The following is a 22,917-nucleotide window of genomic DNA, read 5'->3' on the forward strand; positions in this document are numbered from 1 at the left end:
TTACACAAGATAGTCTTATAAACTTATTTTAAGAGTTCCTATATGAAAGACGGATAAGCGTCGTAGTAGTAACTTACAATTATACTACTACCAGCTGGGGTATCCGGCGTTGCCCGTGTCCTGATTGAGTGGTGTCTTATTTGCCCTGGAGGATGTTGCTCTTGTCCTGTTGTCGGCAAATCTTGCTTCAGTTTGCTCTGGCATCTCATTTGCCGTGGAGAAAGTTGCTCTTGTCCTCTGGCCAGCACTTCGTGCTGCTGTTTGTTGTTGTGTTTCAGAAGCTCTTGATATTGATTTTCGCTCTGCATCAGATGGAGCTTTTCCAAGTAATGTTCAGTAATGTTCGTTCTTTGTGTGGCATGTTTCAGTCACTCAATGGATTCAGCACATTTGAGAAAATGTCCAAGAAAGATTGATTGATTGTACTCTCTTCTCGTGATTGAACTTAAGTAAACTGTAACTTTGCCATTTCCCATATTTGGAGTGGCGTGATAAAAAAAGAATTACAATTCTTTTTTAATTCCCTTTAAAAATGCTTTAAGAAACACTTTCGAACCGTATACAGTAGTAATACATTTAAAAGGAATAACCAATACATTGAACATTTTGCTTCAGACACTTTTCCAAATGTTGCCTCCTTCTAGTACCTATTGTAGTGAATCAGGGTGCGCATCAGTAAATCCGGATGTCTACGGAGTTAATTTGTTGCATCCAAACATAGACTACAATCTTGCCCCGGACAAAAGAGGAATCCATGCAAAATTTGGTAGACATGGGTTCAACGGTGTGGATTTGTATAGCCAGACAAACATACACACATACATACATTCAGCTTTATACATAAAGATAGTACTTTCTATAACAAGCCTCACTTAGCAGTCTTATTCATGCCTCCCAATATAGATCAGTTCAGAGAGTTTAGTGAATTGAGCCCTCCATGTTGCAATCTGTGTTCAGTTTGCAGGTCGCAGGTTGGAACCAGACTGGGCTCACTCAGCCTTTGATTTCAAGTGATACGACCGCGGCTGATTTTGCCGCGGCCGGAATGTTCGCATGAGAAAGGTGCGAACTACCAAAAATGTGCACCTTTCTCATGAGAACACACTTATGTCCCCCGCAATCCCCTGCTCACTATAAAGTAAAGTATAGTGAGCGGAGTGTTGCGGGGGACACCCCTACAGCCCCCGCAGTGTTTTAAAAAATGTTTTACTTACCTGCAATGCTACCACCAAAGGTTTGAACCCTTGGTGTTCGAACCTTTGGTGGTAGCATTTTTCGGTCGTTTTGTACGGTCCGACCTTTTTTCGGTCCGATCGTACAAAACCCAGCCTTTAGCCTTCCAAAACCAACATATTGAGTGTCATTAAACTGGGTAATAGTAACATTAATTAGCAGCACTATGGAATAGCAGAATCTGATGCAGCATGCACTGTGTACAAAGCAAGTTATTGTTTTTATTAAATACCCTATGTCATGTAGGAAATTAGCATATGGATGTCCCATGGGTTTCCCATTAAAATTATCTATAGGATTCCTATTTGTGTTCCCATGGGAAGCCTATCAGATGATTTTGTACAGGAAGTTCATGTGTCTATAATGGTTGTGCTGTAAAGCGTAAGGACACCCACACGCTTTGTCGCCATTGTACATTGAAAGGATACTGATCAGTAAGGTTGACATTTTATAGGGAAATATCAATTTCAGTGATGTTGCTAATGTACAGGGTGGGGTCACTGACCCTTTTTTGTCATTGTACAATGAAAGGTACGACCATAATTCTGTCGTTTTAGAGGGAATGGTGATAAACCCACCATGCTGCCATTGAGCAGGGAAAGACAGTAGATCCATAATTATGCCATTTGCCTTGAACTGGCCCAAAGCCTCTAAAGATGCCATAATAACCGGAAAGGCCACTGATCATCGCCTTGCTATTTTATAGAATACGGTTATTTATCGATATTGCAGCCATTTCACAGGGAATGTTTACGGACCCATGATAATGCCATAATCTGCTCTCCCTCCAATTGAACCCCTTTCAATGCAGGTGCTGCGAGAGTTTGAAAAGAGTGACCTGGGCTGTGGCGCCGGGGGAGGAAAGGACAATGCAGATGTGTTCAACTTGGCCGGACTTACCTTCATCACTAACGCCAATGCGAAGGCTTCAGTGGGTCAAGGTATTTACACAATGCATAGACCCCGCTACACAAATCCATAACAACTGGCAGCAGATGGGGTCTGCCAGGCCCATCAACACCACCACACCACCTTCATTAGCTTCTATTGTCAACAGGGTTGCTAGACTTGGACTGCACGACTACTTGCTTTACATACTAGGTCGACCACATTCAACCCATAGTTAAAATGAGTCTTGTGGATTAGTGGGGTAGTGCTAGTCAGGCTCAGTTTGCAGTGCTAGTACTTTGAGATTGCAATTCCCAATGTTTGTACTTTTTGTTACCTTTGGACTGAGTTTTGTACCATAAAGTTGTCATCCCGACCATTTATAGATCTTTTATAGGTAATGATTAAGCCTGGGCGAATACGTTTGCACTAACCCCGAATCACTGGAATTGCCCCTGTATTTGGGATTTGCTGAACTCTTCCAGCTTTGGAGAGATCTGGATAATCGAGTTTGGAGAGGCAGTTACACCTGTCTATAAAATGCACTTGCTTTTGGAGCTCTTCAGCAGTCACTGGGAATCTTTTAGAGAGGGAGGACGGGGATGTCTATTGTTGTTTGAGTGCTGGAGTACATTACTTTAGGCAGGGCTTTTAGGAATTCATTTTTGGGGTGATTGTAGGCTGGGATGAACAGAATATGATCTAATTCTTGCGAACATCTTTAAAATGAATTATCAGAATTTCATAGAAAAGGCAGGCTAGTCAAGCATTTCAGTTGGCACCACCAGTTGGTCTGCTGGTGCAAGTGGATCTAGGTCACCTGTCCTCTGCCCCACCCACCTGTCAATCACTGCTAAACTGTTGGTGCCTTCTTGTTTTGTTGCTCCTTTTCTTTTCCCCAACCATTCCTTCCCTACTTAAGCAGCTATCCAGCCTCTTTTCTGTTGCAGTTAGTCAGCTGGTGAAAGTGTATTTAGCTCATGTGATTTGTGTCCCACCCACCTGTCAATCACTGCTAATCTGGTGGTACCTTCTTGCTACTCTTTTTCTTTTCCGCAGCCCTTTCATTTCCTACTTCAGTAGCTTTGTGGCCTCTTTTCTTTTGAAGTTGATATGAGAAGATATGAGCAATTTGCTCCTAGTGCAGCTATGTTGAGGGATATATGTTCACAGTCATGTAGTGCATTCATCTGCAGAAAATCAAGGAATAACTTGCCAAAAGGGTCTGACGCTGTGGTAGGAGGAGATGTATTGCTGTGTTTGTTACTAATTTCCAGGTATTTAATAATGTAGTATACAGAGCATTGCTTCTACCCAATAGTTCTTCCTTAATATCTTCTAAATGACAATCTGCGAGTACTAAAAGGTGCAGATCCAAGGAAACAGCAGGAGGTCTACGATCTACAACGAGCACAAAGCATAAGAGTTCTGCTTCAACTTATTTCATAGACCCTGTCTTCTATCACCTCGCTAAGGCCAGCACCCTCAGATCCACTGTTCCTGCCATGCATCACCAGAGAGCTTGGTTGTACAGGCTGCCACAGCCAACCTGAAAACGATGTCTTTCCAACCCCTGCCCCTGACTGGGAGAGCAAAAGACTGGATGCCTGGGGCAGGAAGGTTTTTCACTCTGCGAGCCTGGGTCCAGATGCACCAACGCCTCTTTCATCTCAAAGGCGGCAGAACACATCCCTGAGGGTGACATGAGGGATGTGTATGAGGCTCTGGTGAAGGATGGCAGGGAGACATCCTGCCAGATCTGCCAATTGGGCCTGGATACTGCTGACCGTGTGGCCAGGACAATAGACACCGGCACGGGTTTAGGTGATACTCTTGGCTTAGAATGTCAGGTTTCGCTCTGGATGTCCAGGAAAAGATTCTAGACCTGCCCTATGATGGCATCAACCTGTTCAGTATGAAGGCTGATGAAACTCTGCAGATATTCCATGCTTTGAAGGAGACTGCAAAGTCTCTGGTACTAGCTGCCCAGCAGCGGCATTGTGGGGGCACTGCAGGCAGGGGCAGGTGTTTTCAGCTCTTCACCTCTTATGCCCACAAGGGAAGGGGTCAGGCCCCCTCAGGCAAGCAGGTGCAGTGTCGCTCCAACAGGGGTCAGGGTAGAGGTGCACCCAGATGAGGCGTCACAACTTCCAAGATGCCCTCTGCTGCCACAAGTGCGAAGCCTTTTTGAAACAGACTTCCACCATTTCTCCTCTGTAGGAAGCAGGATATCCCTGTTTGGCCGATAATGGATGATTACAACTTCCAATGCCTTGGTCGTTACAGGTAATTCGCCAGGGATAATGTCTCCCTTTTGCTCATTGCCTCCCTCATACGGACCAGCAGTTCTTACCTCCAGACCCTGTACTACTGGAAGAGGTCCATCAACTTCTGAAAAAGGGTGCCAAAGAACCAATGCCCTACTCAGAATGGTGTAACAAACTTGTATTCAATCTATTTTCTGGTGCCAAAGAAGTGTGGGGCCTTCTCCTCATCTTGGATCTGAGGCTTCTGAACTTGTACTTATGCAAGGACACGTTCAAGATAGTTAACTCAGCCCAGAATCTTCAGGCCCTGGATCTGCAGGATTGTCTGGTCTCCCTGGATCTCCAGGATTCCTACTTCCATTTACCCATTCAAAGGAAACACACGTAGTACCTGAGATTCAAGGTGGGAATTTGCCATTACCAATTCAAGGTCCTGTCATACGGCCTCTCTCCAGCAACCAGGGTCTTCACCATACAGTGGTGGCAGATTTCCTCAAAAGGGAATACATCCCTGTTTTTCCCTATCTGGACGACGGCTTCCAGTGTGAACAGGAAGTACAGGAGGTTCTGCTCTAGGGAATTTCCTGTTCCAGGGGATTTCCATGGCAGGGAGCTCTGGGGGACGCTTTGACAGTTGAGTGGGACTGACTTTGAACTACTCTATGCATTCCCGCCAATCCCTATCATACCGCTGGGTTTAAGGTGGCTAGGTCTTTTCGGGTCCACTGTAATCTTGATCTCTCGAGACTGGGCTCTGAGAACATGGTACCCTGAGTTGCGGGACATGTCCATCTGCCCTCTCTGGTGCCTTCCGCAGAGGGCGGTCCTCCTCACCCAATCGGAGGGACGAATCCTACACACAAACCTCAACAGCCTGAACCTTAATGCTGAAAGCTTGAGGTATAAGGAGTGGGATGTTTCAGAGGACGTCTTGAATGTGCTCTTCTCCACTAGGAGACCTGCCATCAAATCAATGTATGCATGCTAGTGAAGTAGGTTTTTGGCTTTGAGAGAGATCTGAACACTTTTACTTGCTCCACATCCTCTGTTCTGGATTTTCTGCTTTCTTTGGCCTGTGTGGGCCTCCAGATTGACACTGTGAAGGAGTGCATTTCTGCCATTTTGATTTCAAGAGGACCCCAGAGCAGGGCACTTTTCTTCACAACCCCGACTGCCATGCTATTCCTAAGGTTTCTGTGCAATCAGTTGCCCCAGGCCAGTTTGTTGTTCAGGTGTGGGATTTAAATGTAGTGTTAACGTTTCTTTTCCGGGAGCTCCGTTTGAGCCCATTCTTGTTCATTAAGATTGCTCACCCTTATGGTGATTTTCCTGGTCGCCATCACTTCCGCTAGATGGATGAGAGACCTCTAGGCATTGTCAGTTAAACCTCCCCACGTGGTCTTCTCCAAGGAGAAGTGACGTTGAAAGTGAGGCCATCCTTTCTCCCAAAAGTGTTCTCTGATTTCCAACTCTCTCAAAGGATCCCTCTTCCTTTCTTCTTTTTTCCTCCTCACCTTTCCAAGGCAGAGCAACGATTTCATCGGCAGGATCCGGTGTGGGCCCTCAAATACAACGTCTCTCACACGTGGGAAGTCAGGAAAGATGACCATTTTTTTGTTGGTTATGCTGGTGCTTGTGCTGGCAGGGCTGTGACCAAACAGACCCAGTCGAGGTAGATCATCCTCTGTATCTCGGAGTGCTATGATCTGGCTGGTAAGGATGTACCTGAGGGCCTCAGGGCACATACCATAAGAAGAATGTCTGCCATTTCAGCTATGCAACCTGGAGTCCCTGTTCTGGACATTTGCCAGGCAGCCACGTGGGCTTCTTTGCATATGCTTGCTAAACACTACTGCTTGGATGATTATCAGTCCTTCAGAGTTTCTGATATAGACAGTGTCCTAAACACTTGTGTATATGCGCGTTATAAATGCCATATCATATCATATCCTTTCTATCCTCCCTTCTCCCGTTCTACATACTGATATCCGTCTGTCAAAGCTGAGGAAGTTGTGGGAGGAAGGAATCCATTAGAAGAACAAATTACTTACATTTCAGGAATGTTCTTTCCAATGGATGTCCCTCCTATGGATTCCTGATCGCCCTCCCTATATGTCCCTCTCGGCGGATAGCTAGAACACCTTGGTTCTGCATTCCCCCAGCATCTGGGTCAGAGTGCTAGGTAAAAAGGGTGGAACTGAGGTCACGGGGGCACTTCCTTTATATGCACTGGCCCCGAGGTCATGTCTGACATGGGGCACATGAGCCACGCTGCTGTAGGGTGACCAGATGTCCCGGTTTCCCCTGGAAATTGCCTTCCATCCCGGGGTCCCAGGTTTTTAAAATTTTTTTATAAACCCTGTCCCGGGATTGGATGGGTGGGTGGCTATGGTGCCGGTTTTTGCTGGGAACCGATTCTGAAATCCCAAAATCGGGCCCGGTGCGACTTTCCCTGCGCGTGAATGGGCGTGTGAATGCGTTCTACTCCCCCTTCCCTTCCCTGGCCACTCTCCTCCGATGAGAGGATTTTGCCTGTGAGCACACCCCCCGCATCAGTCCAGTGACATAGAAGTAGGACTACTGTTTTATCGGAGTCCTATTTGTGTTTATTGTAGTCCTACATCTATGTCTATGGCATGTTCCGTTTTTAATTTATCTTTATCTGGTCACCGTATGCTGCAACCCTTGGAGGCGAATGGTTTCCGAAGAGCAGCTGCACTGGGAGATAGATATCAAAGATGAGGAATCCGTGGAAGGAACACCCATCAGAAAGAACATTACTGAAAGTTAAGTCATTTGTTGAAAAGTGCACAAATCACATACCTGTCCAAACTGGTACTGTATTAATGTGTGTAGCAACATGGTGAGCAAAAACAACATGATTGTAACTTTATTTTCACCATGCTGAATGAAAGTCTACATGTATTTGCATGCGCAAAGTAATGTGATCCTACAAAAACCTCCGTTTTCATCTATTCTAATAATAGTAAAGAGTAACAGTGTAAGAAATTGCACGATAAGGTCACCTGAATGTAAACACTCTTTCACACAGTATTCCACTTGTTCTGCACCCCTCTCATGTGAAAAAACCACCATGTCCACTTCTTATGGCGCATCCTATGGCCAATAGTCTCTCCCAGTTAACCACTGACTGGTGTGTCTGCAGCCGCTTCTCATTTTAAATGCTCTGCCGAAACAAAAAGACTCGTTGCAAAGATATTTGACAGGCCCCAGTTTTAGACCCTGTTTCTTTCCTCAAGCTCAAATTGCAGAACGAAAAACTAACAGGAGCAGAGCTCTTCCAATCTGAACTTCTACAACACATTAATCACTGAGTGTTGGGAACAGCTGATCCTGCACCAGCACCCGGGATAGCCCCCTGCTCCACCCGCCCCACACCACCCTTTTCATCAGTGATGTGGACTGTTGGTTTCCACGGAATTGGCATCCTGGAAGACATATTTTTGATGGACCATGGTTTCACGGAAATCTGCCCCAATGTCTGCAGTGAATAACATTATCATGGTCACTCATTTTCAGTGTTAAGGCCTAGTCTTTTCTCAAGGGGTCAACTGTCACACCTTGCAGTCAGTGGATGGACGACCTGTCAGTGGACTGAAATAGTTCCCTGATGGCGCGGAGGTCCCGCGAGGAAGATCTGAGCTGACTCCATAGCAGTCAACCTTCTGTAGTGAAGGGAGCACCGTGGAAAAAAAGGGACTTTAATATTTTAGTTGGAATGAGATTCCTAAGCTGCCAACTCACATTGTGCACCCAGGATTGGAACTCAAACTGTCTTCTGCATTGCCACATGTTGCCCCAATGAGACCTCAACACAAGTCTACATGTAGGTTTCTCCAGAACTAGAAGTGTACAGGTCTCTATGGATAACGTGCTCTCTTACCCGAGCTTCTTGCAAACCTGCAAACAAAAATCTTTCAGGAGTAGGTGATCCCTCCAACATCATAAGGTTCTCTCCAAATGCAAGCACAGTAGTATCTGTCTCCCAGGTGCTCCATCCCAACCACAGCAAAACCTTTTCCAACTCCAAACGCCAACGCATCTTTTTTTTTTATTAATTTAAAGTGCAGTTTGGATGTCTTGCAACCTTTTCACACTAAAAATACACAATGTTAAAACATGTCACAATACAATTTAAAACCGTCACTTAAAATACAATTTAAAACTTCACATCATCTAATTTAGGGAGAAATACCCCCTCACACATAATCACATACCTATTTCAAAATATAAAATTATTATTAAACTCGTATTTAATTTCTTATCATGACTTACTTGCAAACTACTTCCCAGACATGCATCGCCGCTGTTGATAGCACAAGTGAATCTGCTCGAAACAATATGCTCCAGAATTGATCGGGGGAAGGGTCTTGGTATTTATCATATGCCCGTCCATAGGTACTTTTCTAACCTCTCACATTGGGTTAGTACGTGTCTGGCTGATTCGATGGCCTTTCCACAAAGTCTACACAGCCTGTTGCCATGTGCAATGCCTGTCCAAGCTTCCGTATTCTCAAAGACCAGTATTGTCTGTAGCCTGACTGCAAGGATAAACCTAATCAGGGCGGGGTATCGCCTTTTTTTATTAAATAAGACTTAGGACTTCCTATTACGAAAGATTGTCTGGTGAATTCACTGAATTTCTTCAAAGAGTTAAGATGAATTAGTGCCTGCTCAGTGTCATAGGTCCTTGCTTTCACAGGGATCTTTGCTAAATTGTAACCCAGCCAAGTTTCCGGAATTGGCGTGACACCGATATCAGCTAGATACTTTGTAACGCTTATATCCAGATTGCTGAACCATTTGCTAGTCTCATATCTGCCGGCATGTTGCAGGGTATGTGAAAGTAGACTATTCGGGCCTGCTAATGCATATTTTATCTTGGGCCAGAGGTTGAAAGATGCTACCGAGCATAACATACCGAGGGAGGAGAGCCCAATTCCCAATCTAATTGCTTGTATTGGCGTGCAAGGGGGCAGGTTTAACATAGTTCGTAAAATCTCTCTCTCTAGTTTTCCCACCACCTCTACCCACTTCCATGGGAATACTTCCAGGGCGTAAAGGATAGTAGGCACTATTGAAACCTTGTAAGCTAGAAACATAGCTTCTAGGGATCGTCCCCCTTGAGAATCAATCACCCTTCTTAACATAAGCCATTCCCTCCAAGCTTTTTTGGTTACCTCCTCTAGTATACAGGCTGCGGAAAACGTGACCCTAATAGTAATTCCTAAATATTTGTAATTGCAGGAAGTTTCCAATTTCTCTCCGCCTAGCCACCAATTGAAAGAATTGCCCACTGCGACACCTTTCCCAAAGAAAATAATTTTTGTTTTTTTGATGTTAGGTTTCAAGGCGAGCTCAGATGCAAATTCCGAAAGTGCATGGAGAGAGCGTTGCAATCCAGTTTTTGTTCTGTCAAGGACCACGACATCGTCAGCGTATGACATGCAAACCAGGCTCATCTTCCCATATTGAGGAGGGGAGTTCAAACATCTCCCAATCTTTTGGCAAAAAGCGACAAATAAAGATTGAAAAACAGGGGGCTAATGCACACCCCTGTTTCAATCCCTTTCATGTGGGAATGGGATCAGATAATGTCCCATCCAGCGCTAGTCGAATCTTGACTACCGTGCCGCTATACAAGGCTTTTATAAAATAAAGTAAAGAAGGGTCTATGTGGCATTCTTCTAGCATTTTCTATAGTTTCCCTCTATCCACGCTATCAAACACAGATGAAAAATCCCCAAAGCCAACATACAAAGCCATGCCTGGTTTAAGGTGTGTGTCAGAAATTAATGTCAATATTGTCCAGATTGGGTGAGTTGTTGAACACCCTTTTCTGAACACAGTTTGATGGTACGTTAATAATCCCTTTTGGGCAACCCAGTTGGTAAGTATTTCCAGCAAAATGTTGGCAAATATTTTCCCACTAGAGTCCAGCATTGCTAGCAGTCTGTAGTTTTCAGGGAGATCTTGTTGGTCCTTTTTGAAGACGGGAATTAAGATAGCATTCTTCAACGTCTCCGGGATTATGCCCGTTCGGCACACATGTGTAAAGATTTGCTTTAAGATATATGCCCAGAGATCTGGAGCTGCCTTCAATACCAAATTGGTAAGGCCATCCGGCTGTGTTAGATGTTTTTAGATGCTTAATTTTATCCACCAGGTCTACTGATATAATGTATTCACTAACCATGGAATTTGCCATAGAGCGAACCTTCCATTGTGCAGTTTTAGGGCCCTGAAAAAAGACTTCTTAATATATTGCACCCATTTTGATTCTGTTACAGAAGCAATTTCCCTTGATCGATTGGGCATGCCTTTGGAATTCCCCAGCCAATGGCAAAACATTTTAGTCATTAGTTCTAATCAACCTGTTCAAATATTTCCAGCCCTCATCGTTGTTTGAAGCCTGATGGTGTCTCAACCAGCCTTTGTAATTATTCCTAAGAATAGTGATGCTATTCTTCCATTCCAGTCCTGGCCATTCATAGTTTTTCTCCACCACCCGAATGATAGCTATTAGGTCTCTCTTCCTTCTAGCAATGATGTAATCAAATCAGCGGCCATATTGGTGGCAGCTATTAACCGACCCATTCCTTATTGGCATAATATCCCTTGTAGCTTTACAAAGGGTTTCCGACACAGTTTCCTGAAGCTTGGGGCTGTCACTAGGCACAACCTGGTTTCTGAGGAGAGCATTGTATTCGTCTATCATTCTGGTTGACCAACGAAGGCGAGTACCCGCTGGGTTGGTCTCAAATTCTCCCCTCAGCCAGCTTCTTGTCTCTAGATTTATTTTTTCAATGGGCGTGATTAACATTGTGTGATCACTTGCTTTGGTGTCCCTAATTTCCAATATTGGCAAAGCACTATCCTCTTGCTTATTCACAAAAATAAAATCTATTCTAGCACCGAGTTTACCATTATTCCATGTGGGGCACTCTATCCCATTGCTCGATTGAATTGGGACTAGGTCAAATTCTGCCAATGCTTTTAGCCATTTCCTTGCTCTCAAGGCATGCCTTGTCCTACTATTCGCTTTCCCTCCCCCTTTCCTGTTGAACTTGACCACATCAACATTAAAATCCCCTGCTACCACCACCGTCCCTCCTGGGTGCTTATACGTATCTAGTTACAGGTGATTTCCCCCATTAGCAAATCTCAATCTAGACCCAAAGACAACATTACCAGTGGGGTTGGTGTTCTTTTCCACTGCAATACAGCTCTCTCCTGTCTCAAATACAATAGTATCAATGGACAGGTGTTCTCTCACACTGTAAGAAAGCTCTCTACACCTACACACAAATACAGAGGGACAGGTGATATATCCTTTGTAAACACGCTTTCACAGGTGTCCTGTTCCTTTGTAACAAATCTCTCTTGATAGCCAAACCCAAAAGGGTCTAGGGGTGGGTGATAGCTCCTGTCTTAGCAAGTTGTTGTGGGTAGGACTCAAGGAAGACACACAGATGACACAGGGGATGGGGATTTGAAGAGCTGTTTTTTTCAGCCTGGTAAGTACACAGAGAGCTGCGCTGCATCCCCTTGGCCGTTGCTGCTCCCTGCCAACTGCTGGTCACCCTCCTGTACTGTGCTAATCGCTGGAGAGGCACATTTGAATAATGCAGGCGCTCAGCACGGGAGGCAGCATGCAGAATGCAGCAGGCAGAGCAGCAACACGCTACACACCTTCCCCCTTATACAAGAGATTCAGCACAAAGTCTTTGAGCTTAGATGGAGTTAGAAGCAGCCAAATTATGCGCCCCCCTTTTCTATTCTCCCAAGTTGTTGCCCCAGCTTTCCTCCTAAGACTTGCTCTTGACTTCTCTCACAGAGTTCAGATCCACCAGGTTAACTTTCCATTGCCTCACCACCTGGTGTTCCAGTTTGAATATCTCTTCACGGTGTCTCTACAGAATATGAACCAATAGTTTTGTCCAAATTGCTTCCCATTTCACCTAAAGTCCCAGGTTCTCTAGTGTTCCTCAAAATGTTTCTTGCAGTCACAATTCAATTTCCAAAAACTCTTCCCCAAGCACTCCTTTTTCTTTGTCCATGTTCCACTCGGCTTCATGACATTTTACCAGTTGCCTCTGGCTCCACTTCGTTCCATCATTTAACAACACAACTGTTCCTATGATCTTGTTGATCTTCTTAGGAGATGCCATTAAATCAGCCCCTTTTCCTCTCAGCCTTGCATTTCTTACGAGAACGTTGTCACCCACACAAAACTGCTTGCGCTCTGCAAACCACCCTTTTATACTGTGCTTGAAACTTCTCAGCTCTACTGTTAAGTTCACTTGTGTTTACCTTAACCAGTCCTGATGTTCCTAGTCACTCCGTTGACAACTCACATACAGGCCTTCTACCTCCCAAACCTGTAAATGAGATGATACCAGTTATGGAGTGTGGGTTGTCTAATACACCAAGATCATATCTCTCAATAGTCTTTCTACTTTAATATTTGACATGAGTGCTAGCTGAAAGGTCCCCATATTAACTCTGTTAAACCTTTTAACCATTCCGTTTAGTCTCAGTCAATATAAAGCTGTCGTCTCATGATGCACTCCAGCCTTGCTTAAAAATTCAGAAACCACATTTGACTGAAACTGCAACCCATTGTCTGTCAATAATACATAAGGAAATCCTTCCTCCAAAAACGTTGTCCAAAAGATCAACACCATACCTGCCCGTTATGCCTTCTGACCACTCTATGTGCGACCATCTTTTGTGATAATCCATTAAGATGAACACAAATAATTTCCCTTGATAGCATCTAGGCAAGAGTGCAACTATATCTAGAGCTAGCTTCTCCCAAGGCTGGGTGTGTACTTTAACAGACACAAGGGAGGCTCTACCGCCAAATGCGATTTGTCACTCGCTGCACATGGAGTACAGTGGGCTAGCATATATTCTTTGTCTGCATCCATATTGGCCACCAATACCACTCCCTTACTCTCTTCTTTGTCATATTCCTACCTACATGACCATTATGAGCAGGATCCAATGTTACAGGTCTTACTCCCTTGGCTGGAAAAATCTTTTCAGCTCGACACAACACATCACCCTCTGTCACAATTCATTACGAACCTGGTCAAATTGTGCACTCACCCCATATGAACTTCTGGGCCAACCTTCATCAAATAATTGACACACCTCACTTATTCCAAGTCAGGCACATTTTCTTCTTGCCATTTTGATAAATTCAGGGCACCCTCATGTGTCAAATGTGCTATCATCAACCATTCTTCCACAAGTAACGGGTTCACCACCCTTAATGGGTAGTTGCAACAAACTATCTGCAACTATGTTTCCAGGGCTAGGAGCTTATATGATTGTAAAATGTAATTCCTGCAGCGCATACGCCCAGCGATTTATCCTAGGAGATGTTCATGTGTTTATTCTTATAGTGCATGAACCAAAAGTTTATGGTCTGTCTTCAAAACAAATGCAATGCCCCACAGAAAATAAATGAAATGCTCTACTGCCCAAAAAACATGCCAGAGCTTCTCTCGCAAAAGAGAAGTAATTATTTTCTGCTCTTTGCAATGAACAGAAGGCGAGAGCTATTACTACCTCTTCACCTTCCCTTACCTGAGTCAGGGTTGCACCTAATCCTACACTGCTAGCATCACTTGTTAAAAAGTTGTATTTAAGGGACTAAACATGTTCAGCATTGGGGCCTTTACAGTATATCTCTTTATCTGTGCGAAAATATGGTACTGTGTCTCTCTCCATACAAAAGTTACATTCTTTCTTAATAATTCCCTCAGAGGGGCACTCAAAGTTGCAAAATTCTCAATAAACTCTCAGTAATGCTCAGCGAGACCAACAAAAGCCCTTTGTATGTCTTTATTATGCTGTGCAGGTACTTTTAACACAGCCTCTACTAAACTTGCCTTTGGTCTGATGCTCTGATAATTGATTACATGTTTTACGTATGACACTTTTCCAACTTTAAATTTGCATATATCTTTCTTTATCGTGAGCCCTGCTTTTCTGAGGAGCTCTAGTACAGACACACGTCATGGTGCTGGGAACCTTCCATGAATATTAAAATATCATCCTGAAAGCATTTCACATTTTGCATCTTGCCAAAAAGATCCTCTATTACTCTCTGAATGACGGCTGCTGCTGAGGCAAGACCAAAAGGCACTCTCATGAACCTACATGCCCCAAATGGTGTTACAAAAGATGTCATGGGTCTAGAGTCAGGATGTAATTCTATCTGGTGGTATGCACTTGACAGACCAATAGTTATAAAATATTTTGCTCCATGCAAACGGGATATTATCTCCTGTACCTTATAGAGTGGGTGACAATCCACCCATTTGTTGTTATTAAGGGATCTCAAGTCTACACACATTCTAATAGCTTCATCTGAATTCTTTGCTATTAACTCTGGGAACACCCACTCTGCAGCTACTATTGGTTCTATAATTCGGTTGTCATACAATTTGTCTATCTCATTCTTCAGCTTTTATCTTAGCATCAAGGGTACAGGTCTCCCCGTGTGTGATACAGGTTTCACTTCCCTCATCAATATTATTTGGTGGTTAAAGTGTTTTAGTCATCCTGACCTATCCTGAAAAAACTTCTATAAAATCATCACAAATATCACTTTCAAATACTTCCAACTAACATGACAGGTTCTGGATTATTTGCATATAATATGATTTGCAAATCTTTTTGGTGTTTCCAACTCAATAAGGTTACTCCATTTTCAGCTACACACAAGTGACTGCACATTTTCCTACCTTTAAATTCAATTTCCACTATACATGACCCTAACATTTTGGTAGGCATCCTTCCATAACCTTTGGGATTTATGTGTGAACCTTTAAGGTCACTAAACTGAACCCCAGTTTGAGGTGTGTGTCTGCACCTACCACTGTGTATTTGGCTCCTGAATCGACCATCATTCTCAATTCTCTACCATTCAATCTCACTACACACCAGGGAGCATCAACATCATTCTCCTGTGTAGTTGCTATTAACAGTTCACTCATGTCATCTTTAAAGAAATGCATGTCTTCGTCAACATATCTTACTTCCCCACCCAGTTTACTTCTACACATCTTTTGCAAGGGTCACCGTCTATTGCATCTCTTACATGTTGCTCCTTTGGCCGGGCAACGTGCGTCGGTTGCTATGTGATGGTTCCCTCCACATGCAAAACACACAATCCGGTTCCTACTGCAATGGGGCATGCCATTTGCATTAGCAGGAAACCCTTCTGCTCTACTCCATTGTATTTTATTGTTAGCATTCTGGGAACTTTCCGTTCTTTTTAGTGATTTCTGGAAGTGTGCATTTTTTCTGCTCACATCGTTGACTTCTCCCTTAGATGTGCTCGCCAAGGTTAGGGGATAGACAGTAGATTGCTCTGACATCTTTGCCATCTTTGTTCCAAAATAAGCTCTTTGATCATTAACTGCCTTTCTTGTAGCCTTTTGTGAGTTGCGCATCTCGCTATATTATCACATAACAAGCAATCAGCAAGGGGCCCAAATTCGCAATTCATAGCTAATCCACATAGGGATGACACAGAGACACTCACACTTTCATGAATTTATTGGGCATAAGAGAAAAACAAGTGGCCTTCCATTACTACATTTACACAGGGGACAAATTGCTCAGTTAAAGTATGTTCTGTATCTTGGTATATTGCATGTGCACACCATGCTTCTTCCCCAACTGGAACCATTGGTAAGGTTTCAAATGTTCTCTGCCCTTCGGCCCCTAAACTATTCAACAAGATTGCTTGTTTCCTTTCTGGGTCAAACTCCTTCACTCCAATTGCTATTAGGTAAGTGTAAAATATGTTCTTCCAGTGTACCCATGCAAACCCTGGTTCACTTGTAGTGGGCTGGAAAACAGGTGGGGTTTGAATAGTGGCCTCCATGCAAAATAGTACAACAAAGTGATATAACAAACTAAAAAAATAAACTAATGCAACAAGCCATAGTAACAAGCTAAAGTAATAAGCTAAAATAATTACTCCCTGCTGTGCAGCAGGTGATTTTTCCAGAGCGGCTCTCCTCCTGGCTGCTCCCCTACTCAGTGAGGGCCAATGACAGTATCCATGCCTGCTATTCCAGCTGAAGGCCGATTGACAGCTCAATTTCTCGTGTCTCCAAATGTACCAGGGTCAGCATCTCTTGCCCTGCATTAATCAGTGCTCTCCTGAAGATATATAAAGCAGCCAACAGGGCGTGCTGTGGCTACAGCCCTCAATGTGCCAGTGAGCATTTTGCCGGTCCCTCTTTCATTTTTTTGTTGTTTAACCCACTCGTCACCAATTGTTGTGGGCAGGACTCAAAGAAAAACACAGACAAACGGGAGACAGGGAAACAAAGAGCTGGCTTTAGTCAGCCTGGTAAGTATGTGGAGAGCCGTAACGCATCGCCTTGGCTACTGCCTGCCAACTGCCGCTCACCCTCCCATACCATGCTAACCGCTGAAGATGAACATTTTGAATAATGCAGGTGCTCATCATGGCATGGGAGGCAGCACACAGCCGGCAGGGCAGCAACGCAGCCCGGTGTGAGGCTTGGCTCACGCTACACAAGTCTTTATCTAGACGCAAAATGACAGCATTAATGGGGCAAGTTATCCCTCCCACCATTACAAAGCACTCTTCAGACTCAAACCCAACAGTATCAGCAAGGCTGGTGTTCTTCTTTACCATAACAAACGTTCTGCACAGCCCTCAAACACAATAGTAATGGATTAAAGGTCCATGAGGCAAAATATCCTTGGTCAAAGATTCTAGTGAGGCAGATATGTCCACTTAACCTCAGAAAATGTTCTTCAAAGCAAACATAGTCCTCATCCCGATGGGATCTAGGTACATTTTCCATTTACCAATAGTAGTTTGTGGAAGACAAGTGCGAACGAGCAAAAGCGACCTACAACTTCAGTTGAAATGGATTTTAGCCAGTTAACATTTCAGATTACCAACCTGGCGTGGGGGAGCCAGCCAGCCAGCCAATCAGATGGATAGAAATGCAGGCTTGAACCGCCGGTGAAAGCCCACGTTCCATTCCACCTGATGGCCGGCTCCTCCCGCCGCCACCATCTTCCACCCACCCTCCGTCCCGTTATTTTTTCTTTTCTCCCCCTCCAATCCCCAATTTACTCTATCTCTGCAGTGGCGGCCATCCCCGCCGCCGCCGCACCTTCCTCTCTGCTCCTGCGGGCCGCCATGGAAAGGGAAGCGGGGCTCCACATGGAGCCCCGCTTCCCTTTCCATGGCTGCCATCTTGGAAATGGATTTTCCTTCGTACAACGGGATGCCGCGACTGTCCCATTGTACGAAGGAAAATCCTTTTTTTGTTAGCACCCAGGGTTACCCCTTTGGCAACCCAGAGTGCTAATAGTCTTAATCCCCCATTCCAAGGGCTGGAACGGGGGCTAATGGCCCAGAACCCTCGTTATCTGCCCTCGGTTTGCTCGGGCCGATAAATTGGGCTGCCGGCTTTTACTTCCCGTTCCAGCCCTTGGAACGGGGGATTAACGCCATAAAAAAAGCTGAAGAAAATAAGTATAATGCAAATTACATATGGGATAAAGTAGTCGGTACTGTACGTTATAAAGATATTTCAAGTCACTGAGAAATTGCTGACCTAATACAGTAATGAGGCCAAAGGCAACATTCCTTTATAACACAGGTCTGCAAACTTTGGCTCTCAAGATGTTTTGGGATGTGACTCCCATGATCCATCACCATTAACTATGCACTGATGGGACTTGTACTTCAAATCATATGGAGAGCCAAAGGTTGGATACACTCGCTTTGCAAGGTCACAAAAGCCTAAAATGACTTGCAATACCCATTTAACGTAGGTTGGGGACACCGACGTACCATCATCCCCTTCATCACGTGGTCTCCTGCTTACTGTAATGCAAGAGATCTAGTTGTTCACACCTAGAATCAATGCAGAATCTGCTCAGAGGGTGGAAATAACACAAATATGCAGCTTGTAATGTGTTGCAAAATATATTATATTTATAATAAAAGGCATTTCAAAACATTTTGTTGGGAAAAATAATAACATGTAGACAGATTCTTGCTCTTAGCTTTTGAACTCCAAAAGTGCACAGAATAAAACTACAGTTCCTTATCAATTACTGGCTGCAAATGTGGCACATAAAAGTCACTGAAGAAGAAAGAAATCCTAAAAGCTAATCATGCTTTAATTAAGTGCTTCAGTGGCAGCTGTAATTGTGCTCTGTGCTGGCCCAAGCAGCTGGCACTGTGACATCACAATTCAACCGTAAAAAGGTATTGCAGGTGCAGTATTAATGTAACGTTTGTACTGCAGATAAGTTGAGATGTGACTCCTACACTGTTATATTAGCACCCTGGCGGGGGGCGCCACACAATCAGGTGACTTTGATAAGTAAGGTAATGGGTGAATTATTGAGTCGAATTGGTTTTACCGCTTGAAATTTCTCATAAAATCTTTCCTGTCGGAAGTGATTCCTCACATGGTGAAATTGAGGAAGAACTCCATTCCAGCCTCTGACCAGCATTCCCAGCAGTGTATGGTGTGCAAATGATCCAGAATATGCAGTTTGGTTCATTGCACTATTTATGCAAATGTGTGCAATGTCTTTTCCTTGCAGATAAAGCTTGCAGTGAGATCATAAGACCCAAACGACAAGTCAGTTTCAAAGACCGCATTGAACAAGCAGGTACGTTTCTTGCATTTGAAATTGTCAAACCCTCACACGTCAAGGTTATCTGGGATCTTCCCAATTGGAATGCATGCTTGTGTTTAATGTAGAACCAACCCCGTCCTCCCTCACTCAGTCCTTACGTGACCATTGTGCAAGCACTGCAGTTATATTAAAAGTGAAAGTAAAAATACATCTGCATTCAGAGAAAAATATGGTGACATGAATTGTATTTTCTTGTTTGTATTTATTTGGCATTCTGTGGCAGGGTCCCTCCATCGCACCTGCAAGGTTGGGGAGTGTTAGGTTGGAGTGGATGGCCTATGCGGACGATTTTATATTGTTCGATAGAACTCCGCGAGGTCTTAGAGCTAAAATGCAGCTCTTCTATGAATATGCAGTGAATAATAATCTGTTCCCCAATGCTTCGAAATCTAAAGTCCTGGTTCTATCAAGAAGAATCAAGGACATTCAATATTCTTGGAACATGGGAACTGATACTGTGGAGCAGGTCAAGACTGTAATTTACCTTGGATACCATTTGGCCAACAGGGTTTGTATAAATCAATGGAAATTCATCTTGAATGATAAAGTTAAGAAACGTACTGCTCATATGAAGTTCTTAAAGCACAAAGGGCCTCATCACGAGTTTGGCGGTAACCCTTAAATCCGGCGGTAGCGCTATTAACACCGGATTTAAGGGTCTGCCAAATCAGGGCTTCGGTGGATTTCTCCCCAGCTCTGAGCTGGGGGGAAATCTGCCGAAAATTCGCGCTCATACCGCCGGCGGGAAATCCGCCGGCGGTATGAGTGCGAAAATTCCCCATTGAGCCCAATGGGAAATGGGGCATTCCCGAATATGCTCAGTGGGGAATGGGGACTTTCTTTACCGCCAAACCCGTGATCCGGCGCTAATAGCGCTGGAGGGTTTGGCGGTAGGGCAGATAGCGCCAGCGCTATTAGCGCCGGCGTTACCGCCCAACTCGTGATGAGGCCCAAAGTATGTACGTTTTCTTTACTTCCCCTGAGACAATATTATCTGGCCAAATTTGAGGCAATTATCCTTTATGGACTTGACCTTTGCTCCCAGAATATGGGTGACCTCTTGAATACTATGCAGGGAACTCTATGGAAGAATGTACTTGGTCTCTCTATGGCTATCCCTAATGCCATCATTAGACATGAGTTGTGTCTGGTATCATTGAAGGCAAGGTATGTCTGGAGACAGCTTTCTCTGTTCAGAAGAATAATTGCTCTGCCTAAAAATTCCCTTTATGAGAATCTTAAGGTTGCTATGACAGCAGGATTTGTACCATCATTGAATGAGCTTAATACACGGATATGTTCTGTGTTGTGGAATATCTGTGCATCCGAAGAGGATTTGATTCTTAGACCGGGGCATATTAAAAAAAAATCTGTTTAGGTCTGACTGGGCTGAGACCGTCAATTGTATTCATTCATATACAAGCTTTGTGGAATATTCTTGGTTTACCCATGCTAGGGAATGTCTGCCTTTATATATTCAAAAGTTTCCCTGCTCTTCTGTACGCATGAATTTCATGCATTTTAGGTTTAATCAAATACCTGTCTATGAGAAAGTTAAAAGCTGGCAGAGCATGAAAATGCTGGATGACTCCAATGGACTAAACAATGAATGTAGGTTTTGTGGGGTAAGCAATACCCGTGAAACCCTGAAACAATTGTTAGTTGAGTGTACGTTCTTTGATAAGGAATGATTTGGGGTTTTTAAGGATAACACTATTGAACGTTCCGAGGTATCGAGAAATTTGTTTGGTGTCGTTGTATGTGGGGCACTGCTATTTCCTTAGTTTTATCTCTAAATCGCTTTCTTGTATTTTTAATTTCTGAGTTGAATAAGAAAAACTTATCTTTGGAAGTATAAAATATTTTAAACTGAAGTCATTCTTGCAAAGTGAACTTCTGTACTCTTTTTCCTTTGATTTTAGAAGATGTCTCTTGTTGAATGGTATTTTATTCTTTTTATGATCTCTTATCTTCTTCTTTTGCTGTATTATGTTGTGTATTGTTTTCTGTAAACTGTAAATGCAACAATAAAAAAAATGTATTTGGCATTCACAGAACGCTTTCCTCCAAAGCCTATTATTGTGGCGATGATCCCAGTTTGACCTTTTAGCCTCCTCCCTCACGCATACCCAGGGGCAGGCTACATATCGAAGATAGAATCTTTATCTGATTGTTGTTTCTTCCTGCCACATATGGAGCTCTTCCTTGTTCTCCTTGAAGTAGACTGCTACAAAAAACAGAATGGTGCGCAAAGATGAAAACGCTCAGAATTGTCTTTTCTCCACTGCCATTATGCATAGTATGACACTGGGCCTCATTACGAGGAGTGTGGTAGAGGGTTAACGGCGCCGGTAGAGCTGCCAGCGCTGTTAACCCTCTACCGCCTCATTACGAGGTCTGCTCGTGGGTCCCGCTAAGGACGTCTGGTAAAACCAGGCGTCCTTAGCGGGACCCACTAGCAGACCAGGATGCTAACAATGGGCCTGTCATTAGCGGGCCTGTTGTTAGCATCCTCCCCATTCCCGTTGAGCCCTATGGGAGCTCAACGGGAATGGGGATGTACTGGGTCCGGGTTCCAGTTATAGTGAATTAACGGGCCCTCCAAGGTCGGAATGGCCCGGTATTTCCCCATTCCAGGAACCTTGATCCGGTACCCGGTATGGGGGTAGCTATCCTCGTAATGAGGCCCACTGTCATGCATTTTACTCCCCGAGCTTCCTCTAGACCAGGGCTCTGCAACCTGTGACTCTCCAGATGTTTTGGACTACCACTCTCATGATCACACATCATGTGCTATGCTGGCTAAGGCTGATGGGAAGTGTAGTCTAAAACACCTGGATAGTCAAATGTTGATGTCCCCTGCTCTAGGCATATTCAGATGAGCATTGTGTTTTGGTGGAACTGAACTCCATTGTTCCATGCCACGTAGCACCAAAAAAACGAGGGAAAAACGGTTAATTTGTTCAATGTAACATCTGCACTTCGTTTGCTTATTTTCGATTTACTTGAATTGTTATGGACGAGAGTTGCAATCCAAAACATCTGTACGGTCACAAGTACAGTACCAATGTCATACAGTATTCTGTCTCTGAGATAATCTCTGCTCGTTTAGACTTTTGTAATTTTCCTTTGATAGCCAAACAGTTCAACCATTTCCATGTCTGTAATTCATTCTTATAAGCTCATGTTTGTTATGGTGTGGAATAGAATTAATGCATAAAATGTATGCATACAAATTTTATGCATTCATTTTACTCTATGCCATATATTTCATGAATTTGTATGACAGGTAGCAGTCCTGGATTTTAAGTTAGGATTCTGCCTCCTCTTCTTCTCCACCTTACAAATACTCCAACATTTACGCAAGCCTGCACTTTCACGCTGGTGAAAATGCTGTGGGTTTCTATGGAATCCGCCTGCTTTTTAAACCAGCAAAAAGTAGTCGAATTCCATTGGAAGCTATTGTTAACGCTGCCTACCATGCGTAAATGTTAGGCAGCGTTTACTAATTTTGCAGAGCAGAGTGCAAAAGGAAGGCATAAAGGCTAGTACACCTTTACTCACACCTCCCTTTTGCACTTTAATGTGTACATGTTTAAAATTACGCAGAGGGGACCTGCTTGTAACTAGTTGCAAATGTAACACGTCCCCTCGACATAACGTACGAGGCACTCAACACATTTTCTGACCATCTGAGACGGATGAGTGAACTGAGGTGGGAATGTCTGCATTATCCAGTTGTGATTTTTCACTCAACCACATCCCATTGACCGTATAC

General features: G+C 43.9%; 1 protein-coding gene across 2 annotated transcripts in view; it reads left to right on the plus strand.

Annotated features, from left to right (window-relative positions):
• C5 (complement C5) overlaps window positions 1–22,917 on the plus strand; it is a 478,994-nt gene that overhangs the window by 211,541 nt on the left and 244,536 nt on the right. For both annotated transcript variants that reach the window (XM_069609527.1, XM_069609526.1), the window contains exons 15-16: window positions 2,045–2,174; window positions 19,044–19,112. In XM_069609527.1, coding sequence (XP_069465628.1) covers window positions 2,045–2,174; window positions 19,044–19,112 — 199 coding nt within the window. The remainder of the gene's footprint in view (window positions 1–2,044; window positions 2,175–19,043; window positions 19,113–22,917) is intronic.

The sequence above is a fragment of the Ambystoma mexicanum genome, chromosome 8 (genome assembly GCF_040938575.1).
Source record: "Ambystoma mexicanum isolate Mex_15411 chromosome 8, UKY_AmexF1_1, whole genome shotgun sequence".
Classification (NCBI taxonomy): domain Eukaryota; kingdom Metazoa; phylum Chordata; class Amphibia; order Caudata; family Ambystomatidae; genus Ambystoma; species Ambystoma mexicanum.